The sequence below is a fragment of the Oncorhynchus masou genome, chromosome 18 (genome assembly GCF_036934945.1).
Source record: "Oncorhynchus masou masou isolate Uvic2021 chromosome 18, UVic_Omas_1.1, whole genome shotgun sequence".
In the NCBI taxonomy this organism is placed as follows: domain Eukaryota; kingdom Metazoa; phylum Chordata; class Actinopteri; order Salmoniformes; family Salmonidae; genus Oncorhynchus; species Oncorhynchus masou.
This window is the reverse complement of record NC_088229.1, coordinates 6,535,156-6,544,280: the sequence shown is the minus strand read 5'-3', so window position 1 is coordinate 6,544,280 and position 9,125 is coordinate 6,535,156. Positions and strand designations below refer to the sequence as shown.

At 48.2% G+C, this 9,125-nt stretch overlaps 1 protein-coding gene across 1 annotated transcript in view; it reads right to left on the bottom strand.

The window, feature by feature from the left end:
• The window catches only part of LOC135504687 (laminin subunit alpha-5-like), a 198,640-nt gene that overhangs the window by 29,028 nt on the left and 160,487 nt on the right, over window positions 1-9,125 (bottom strand). Inside the window, 2 exon segments of the mRNA XM_064923477.1 lie at window positions 2,010-2,152; window positions 5,568-5,706. Of these exon segments, the coding sequence (XP_064779549.1) occupies window positions 2,010-2,152; window positions 5,568-5,706 (282 nt within the window).

Below are 9,125 nucleotides of genomic sequence, written 5' to 3'. Positions count from 1 at the left end.
GGACGATGGACGTTACACAACAACAACAACAACAATATGGAGGACGGTGGATGTTACACAACAACAACAACAACAGGGAGGACGATGGACGTTACACAACAACAACATGGAGGACGATGGACGTTACACAACAACAACAACAACAACATGGAGCACGATGGACGTTACACAACAACAATAACAACATGGAGGACGATGGATGTTACACAACAACAACAACATGGAGGACGATGGACGTTACACAACAACAACAACAACAACAACAACAACATGAAGGACGATGGATGTTACACAACAACAACAACAACAACATGGAGGACGATGGATGTTACACAACAACAACAACAACATGGAGGACGATGGACGATACACAACAACAACAACAACATGGAGGACGATGGACGTTACACAACAACAACATAGATGTTACACAACAACAACAACAACAACAGGGAGGACGATGGATGTTACACAACAACAACAACAACAGGGAGGACGATGGATGTTAAACAACAACAACAACAACAACAACAGGGAGGACGATGGATGTTACACAACAACAACAACAACATGGAGGACGATGGACGTTACACAACAACAACAACAACAATATGGAGGACGGTGGATGTTACACAACAACAACAACAACAGGGAGGACGATGGACGTTACACAACAACAACAACATGGAGGACGATGGACGTTACACAACAACAACAACATGGAGGACGATGGACGTTACACAACAACAACAACAACATGGAGGACGTTGGATGTTACACAACAACAACAACATGGAGGACGATGGACGTTACACAACAACAACAACATGGAGGACGATGGATGTTACACAACAACAACAACAGGGAGGACGATGGACGTTACACAACAACAACAACAATATGGAGGACGATGGACGATACACAACAACATGGAGGACGATGGACGTTACACAACAACAACAACAACAACAGGGAGGACGATGGATGTTACATAACAACAACAACAACAGGGAGGACGATGGATGTTACACAACAACAACAACAACAACATGGAGGACGATGGATGTTACACAACAACAACAACAACAACATGGAGGACGATGGATGTTACACAACAACAACAACAACAACAACAACATGGAGGACGATGGATGTTACACAACAACAACAACAACAACAGGGAGGACGATGGACGATACACAACAACAACAACAACAGGGAGGACGATGGATGTTACACAACAACAACAACAACAGGGAGGACGATGGATGTTACACAACAACAACAACAACAGGGAGGACGATGGATGTTACACAACAACAACAACAACAACAACAACATGGAGGGCGATGGATGTTACACAACAACAACAACAACATGGTGGACGATGGATGTTACACAACAACGACAACAACAACAACATGGAGGACGATGGATGTTACACAACAACAACAACATGGAGGACGATGGATGTTACACAACAACAACAACAACAGGGAGGACGATGGATGTTACACAACAACAACAACAACAGGGAGGACGATGGATGTTACACAACAACAACAACAACAACAACAACAACATGGAGGGCGATGGATGTTACACAACAACAACATGGTGGACGATGGATGTTACACAACAACGACAACAACAACAACATGGAGGACGATGGATGTTACACAACAACAACAACAACAACATGGAGGACGATGGATGTTACACAACAACAACAACAACAACATGGAGGACGATGATGTTACACAACAACAACAACAACATGGAGGACGATGGATGTTACACAACAACAACAACAACAGGGAGGACGATGGACGTTACACAACAACAACAACATCTGAAATATACTTCATTCATTTAAATGGTACACTGACAGAGTATCCTTCTTTGTGACCATCGCGGTCAACGTCCGACTTCCGAAATCTGGGCGAACAATAGTAACCACATCTAATATAATAATAATAATGTATAGGCTAAATGTATAGGCTTCCCACCAGCAGTATGCCCTCAGCTTCGATGATCACCGTCCAGGTACCAGGGTTAAGGACGAATGGTTCTACAAAGTTATTCTGGGGCACATTGACGAAGGTAGGTTCTGAGCTGGGGGCAAACACAATCTGTTTGGACTGTTCTGAGCCTGGGAGAGAGAGAGGGAGAGAGGGAGAGAGAGAGAAGGGGAGGGAGAGAAGGAGATGGGGAGAGAGAGAGAGAGAGAGAGGGAGAGAGGGAGAGAGAGGAAGAGAGGGAGAGAGAGAAGGGGAGGGAGAGAGAAGGGGAGGGAGAGAAGGAGATGGGGAGAGAGAGAGAAGGGGAGGGAGAGAAGGAGATGGGGAGAGAGAGAGAGAGAGAGGGAGAGGGAGAGAGAGGAAGAGAGGGAGAGAGAGAGAAGGGGAGGGAGAGAAGGAGATGGGGAGAGAGAGAGAGGGGGAGAGAGGGAGAGAAGGAGATGGGGAGAGAAAGAGAGAGAGAGAGAGAGGGAGAGAGAGAGGGAGAGAGAGAGAGGGGGAGAGAGCGAGAGAGAGAGAGAGAGGAGGGAGAGGGAGAGAAGGAGATAGAGAGAGAGAGATGAGAACAAGAGGGAGTGAGAGAGACAGATGAGAACGAGAGGGAGTAAGAGAGAGATGAGAATGAGAGGGAGTGAGAGAGACAGACGAGAACGAGAGGGAGTAAGAGAGACAGACGAGAACGAGAGGGAGTGAGTTAAGACAGATGAGAACGAGAAGGAGTGAGTTAGACAGATGAGAACGAGAGGGAGTAAGAGAGAGACGAGAACGAGAGGGAGTAAGAGACAGATGAGAACGAGAGGGAGTGAGAGAGACAGATGAGAACAAGAGGAAGTGAGAGAGAGAGACGAGAACGAGAGGGAGTGAGATAGACAGATGAGAACGAGAGGGAGTGAGTTAGACAGATGAGAACGAGAGGGAGTAAGAGAGAGACAGATGAGAACGAGAGGGAGTAAGAGAGACAGATGAGAACGAGAGGGAGTGAGTTAGACAGATGAGAACGAGAGGGAGTAAGAGAGAGACAGACGAGAACGAGAGGGAGTGAGTTAGACAGACGAGAACGAGAGGGAGTGAGTTAGACAGATTAGAACGAGAGGGAGTGAGAGAGACAGACGAGAACGAGAGGGAGTGAGAGAGAGACGAGAATGAGAGGGAGTGAGAGAGAGAGACAGACGAGAACGAGAAGGAGTGAGAGAGACAGACAAGAACGAGAGGGAGTGAGAGAGAGACGAGAACGAGAGGGAGTGAGAGAGACAGACGAGAACGAGAGGGAGTGAGAGAGACAGACGAGAACGAGAGGGAGTGAGAGAGAGACGAGAACGAGAGGGAGTGAGAGAGAGACGAGAACGAGAGGGAGTGAGAGAGACAGACAAGAACGAGAGGGAGTGAGAGAGAGACGAGAACGAGAGGGAGTGAGAGAGAGACGAGAACGAGAGGGAGTGAGAGAGACAGACGAGAACGAGAGGGAGTGAGAGAGAGACGAGAACGAGAGGGAGTGAGAGAGAGACGAGAACGAGAGGGAGTGAGAGAGACAGACGAGAACGAGAGGGAGTGAGAGAGACAGACGAGAATGAGAGGGAGTGAATTAGACACATTCAATTAAATTACTAACAAATAACAGTATAATGTGGAGTGGTTCAATAGTGAATACATGGTGCTGTGAAAGGGAACATCTTTACTTGTCAAGAGAGGATCATATATATTTTAGACTGAAAACTACAATTTAGGTCCACACTGCATAACTAGTTTCAAAAAGCATACAGCAAGAGTGCAATCATATTCCTTTAATTCATCTCTACAAAATTAAATGCTGTAATCAGGTCTGGTCATTTCTGATCAGCTGGTCTGTGATACGTACCTTTCCGGCTCTTCTGATAGGCTGTTATTTTGCCATTGGAGACAGCAGCCTCAGAGTTTACATATCTGAGAATGAACCTCGTGAGGTAGACATCCACCTCACTCACGTGCACCGACAGTTTGACCGTGCTCTGAGGGACGAAGAGGGGGAGGAGGAGGATGATGAAGAGGATGAGGAGGTAGAAGAGGATTAGGAGGTGGAAGACGAGGAGGAGCAAGAAGAGGAGGAAGAGGAGGAGAGGGGTAGAAGAAGAGGATGAAAAGGAGAGGGTAGAGGAGGAAGAGGAGGAGAGGGGTAGAAGAAGAGTATGAAAAGGAGAGGGTAGAGGAGGAATAGGAGAGGGTTAGAAGAAGAGGATGAAAAGGAGAGGGCAGAGGAGGAAGAGGAGGAGAGGGGTAGAAGAAGAGGAGGGTAGGAGGAAGAGGTGGAAATGAAGGCGGTGGAGGAAGAGTGTAGAGGAGGAAGAGGAGGAGAGGGGTAGAAGAAGAGGATGAAAAGGAGAGGGTAGAGGAGGAAGAGGAGGAGAGGGGTAGAAGAAGAGGATGAAAAGGAGAGGGTAGAGGAGGAAGAGGAGGAGAGGGGTAGAAGAAGAGGATGAAAAGGAGAGGGTAGAGGAGGAAGAGGAGGAGAGGGGTAGAAGAAGAGGATGAAAAGGAGAGGGTAGAGGAGGAAGAGGAGGAGAGGGGTAGAAGAATAGGATGAAGGTGGATGAAAAGGACAGGGTAGAGGAGGAAGAGGAGGAGAGGGGTAGAAGAATAGGATGAAAAGGACAGGGTAGAGGAGGAAGAGGAGGAGAGGGGTAGAAGAAGAGGATGAAAAGGACAGGGTAGAGGAGGAAGAGGAGGAGAGGGGTAGAGGAAGAGGATGAAAAGGAGAGGGTCGAGGAGGAAGAGGAGGAGAGGGGTAGAAGAAGAGGATGAAAAGGAGAGGGTAGAGGAGGAAGAGGAGGAGAGGGGTAGAAGAAGAGGATGAAAAGGAGAGGGTAGAGGAGGAAGAGGAGGAGAGGGGTAGAAGAAGAGGATGAAAAGGAGAGGGTAGAGGAGGAAGAGGAGGAGAGGGGTAGAAGAAGAGGATGAAAAGGAGAGGGTAGAGGAGGAAGAGGAGGAGAGGGGTAGAAGAAGAGGATGAAAAGGAGAGGGTAGAGGAGGAAGAGGAGGAGAGGGGTAGAAGAAGAGGATGAAAAGGAGAGGGTAGAGGAGGAAGAGGAGGAGAGGGTAGAGGAAGAGGATGAAAAGGAGAGGGTCGAGGAGGAAGAGGAGGAGAGGGGTAGAGGAAGAGGATGAATAGGAGAGGGTAGAGGAGGAAGAGGAGGAGAGGGTAGAGGAGGGGGAAGAGGTGTAAAAAGAATAATAAGGTCTGTGTTAAAGACCCTGTGGTAGGATGAGAGGGTAGAGGACTAAGAAACCGTTGACCAATGACAGGAAGTGCAGCCACAGCCAGTTCTAGACCCTGCCTCTGCATGCCAATACTAGCTAATCACCAGCCACACTCACACCCAGCCTCTCTATCCATGGGGAGAAGAGAGCGAGGGAAGAAGTTAAAGAAGAGCAGGGAGGAGAAGAAAGGAGAGACTGGGAGAAGAAGGGTTAGGGCTGCATCACAAATGACCTATTCCCTATATAGTGCACTAAATAGGGAATAGGGTGCCATTTTGGGTTGAAGCCTAGGATACCACTGAGTCCGACACTTACAGTTGCCACACGTGGAGTTATTCCCATCTTCCAGGATGGACACCCTGCCCATCATGTCCAGGCCACCGCGGTTCACATAGTGCAAGACTATTTGAAACAGGTCCGGAGAGCTAACCGAGACTTGAACCACCACCTTAGACTGGCGGGAGGGTATGGAGAGAGATGGAGAGGTAGGGGGGGAAGGGAGGAAGGAGGGGGTATGGAGAGGAGGGGAGAGGGAAAGGAGGAGGAGAAGGGATGGAGAGGAGGGGAGAGGAGGAAGGAGGGAGGATGGAGGAGAGAAGGAAGGGAGATGAGGGTGGGAGGGGAGATGAGGAAGGAGGGAGGGAGGAGGAGAAGGGATGGAGATGAGGGGAGAGGAAGGAAGAGGAAGAGGAGAAAGGATGGAGGAGGAGAGAGGGAAGGGAGGAGAAGGGATGGAGAGGAGGGGAGGAGGAAGGGAAGAGGGAGAGGAGGAAGGATGGAGGAGGAGAGAGGGAAGGGAGGAGAAGGGATGGAGAGGAGGGGAGGAGGAAGGGGAGATGGAGAGGAGGAAGGAGGGAGGATGGAGGAGGAGAGAGGGAAGAGAGGAGGAGAGAGGGAAGGGAGATGAGGGTGGGAAGGGAGATGAGGAAGGAGGGAGGGAGGGGGAGAAGGGATAAGAGGAGGGGAGAGGAGGGAGGGGAGATGGAGAGGAGGAAGGAGGGAGGATGGAGGAGGAGAGAGGGAAGAGAGGAGGAGAGAGGGAAGGGAGATGAGGGTGGGAAGGGAGATGAGGAAGGAAGGAAGGTCGGTACATGAGAGAGGGAAGGGAGATGAGGAAGGAAGGTGGGTACAGGAGAGAGGGATCGAAAAGGGACAAAGCAGGGAGGGAAGGCCACTCCTTAATTCCAATAACACCACCACCACTGCAGCCAAAGCCAACCAGTTCAGCACCATAGAGATGGGAAGAGGGCGAACATCCTATCTTTGCCATTGACCGCTTATGTGACAGCATGGGCAGCGCTGTTGAGGGCTCTCCATTTTAAAGTAGATCATTTCTTCTCGCTTCTTTTCTACTGTCATCTGCAGTGCTAGAATGTTTTATCAGAAATGTAATTTACTGGCTAACGCTGTGTACACAAATGGGCGGAATATATTTTGTCCTACGTCCTTTTCACGCAGTCTTGCCCCGCTACTGGTTGGATAAGTGTAGTGTTTATAGGAAGGAAGGGAGCCTGCCTCTCGTCAGAGATCACATTTATTTTTGGGGAGATATTTGGGAAATATTACAGTTTCATTCAAGACAGAATAAACATGTTGTTTCAGGTGATAATAAAACATGTTTTGTTTAGTTACATTCGTCTCAATTTGTTTCTCTAACTTTATTGCAAGTCAAGCTAGCTTACGCAGAGCAGTTAGCAAGCTAGCGAAAAGCTAGGCTCGGTGGAAGATACTGAAGCAACACCTAATAATTATCATCATAAACAAAGGTCATTACCATCACAAACTTTTCCGAATTCAAACGGGAGGCAACAGTCATATAATATTAACCTCCAATGTTATAATATTCAACATTCATGTTAAAATAGTACTAATTTATAGTACCTCATTCTGTGGGTAGGTAACTTCCTGTTCTATTGACACTCTGGCCGGACTGTGGTTAGGTAACTTCCTGTTATATTGACAGACTCTGGCCGGACTGTGGTTAGGTAACTTCCTGTTCTATTGACAGACTCTGGCCGGACTGTGGTTAGGTAACTTCCTGTTCTATTGACACTCTGGCCGGACTGTGGTTAGGTAACTTCCTGTTCTATTGACAGACTCTGGCCGGACTGTGGTTAGGTAACTTCCTGTTCTATTGACAGACTCTGGCCGGACTGTGGTTAGGTAACTTCCTGTTCTATTGACAGACTCTGGCCAGACTCTGGTTAGGTAACTTCCTGTTCTATTGACAGACTCTGGCCGGACTGTGGTTAGGTAACTTCCTGTTCTATTGACAGACTCTGGCCGGACTGTGGTTAGGTAACTTCCTGTTCTATTGACAGACTCTGGCCGGACTGTGGTTAGGTAACTTCCTGTTCTATTGACAGACTCTGGCCGGACTGTGGTTAGGTAACTTCCTGTTCTATTGACAGACTCTGGCAGGACTGTGGTTAGGTAACTTCCTGTTCTATTGACAGACTCTGGCCGGACTGTGGTTAGGTAACTTCCTGTTCTATTGACAGACTCTGGCCGGACTGTGGTTAGGTAACTTCCTGTTCTATTGACAGACTCTGGCCGGACTGTGGTTAGGTAACTTCCTGTTCTATTGACAGACTCTGGCCGGACTGTGGTTAGGTAACTTCCTGTTCTATTGACAGACTCTGGCCGGACTGTGGTTAGGTAACTTCCTGTTCTATTGACAGACTCTGGCCGGACTGTGGTTAGGTAACTTCCTGTTCTATTGACAGACTCTGGCCAGACTGTGGTTAGATAACTTCCTGTTCTATTGACAGACTCTGGCCAGACTGTGGTTAGGTAACTTCCTGTTCTATTGACAGACTCTGGCCGGACTGTGGTTAGGTAACTTCCTGTTCTATTGACAGACTCTGGCCAGACTGTGGTTAGGTAACTTCCTGTTCTATTGACAGACTCTGGCCAGACTGTGGTTAGATAACTTCCTGTTCTATTGACAGACTCTGGCAGGACTGTGGTTAGGTAACTTCCTGTTCTATTGACAGACTCTGGACAGACTGTGGTTAGGTAACTTCCTGTTCTATTGACAGACTCTGGCCGGACTGTGGTTAGGTAACTTCCTGTTCTATTGACAGACTCTGGCCAGACTGTGGTTAGGTAACTTCCTGTTCTATTGACAGACTCTGGCCAGACTGTGGTTAGGTAACTTCCTGTTATATTGAAAGAGTCTGGCAGGACTGTGGTTAGGTAACTTCCTGTTCTATTGACAGACTCTGGCCAGACTGTGGTTAGGTAACTTCCTGTTCTATTGACAGACTCTGGCCAGACTGTGGTTAGGTAACTTCCTGTTCTATTGACAGACTCTGGCCGGACTGTGGTTAGGTAACTTCCTGTTATATTGACAGACTCTGGCCGGACTGTGGTTAGGTAACTTCCTGTTCTATTGACAGACTCTGGCCGGACTGTGGTTAGATAACTTCCTGTTCTATTGACAGACTCTGGCAGGACTCTGGTTAGGTAACTTCCTGTTCTATTGACAGACTCTGGCCGGACTGTGGTTAGGTAACTTCCTGTTCTATTGACAGACTCTGGCCAGACTGTGGTTAGGTAACTTCCTGTTATATTGACAGACTCTGGCCAGACTGTGGTTAGGTAACTTCCTGTTATATTGACAGACTCTGGCCGGACTGTGGTTAGGTAACTTCCTGTTCTATTGACAGACTCTGGCCGGACTGTGGTTAGGTAACTTCCTGTTATATTGACAGACTCTGGCCAGACTGTGGTTAGGTAACTTCCTGTTCTATTGACAGACTCTGGCCAGACTGTGGTTAGGTAACTTCCTGTTCTATTGACAGACTCTGGCCGGACTGTGGTTAGGTAACTTCCTGTTCTATTGACAGACTCTGGCAGGACTGTGGTTAG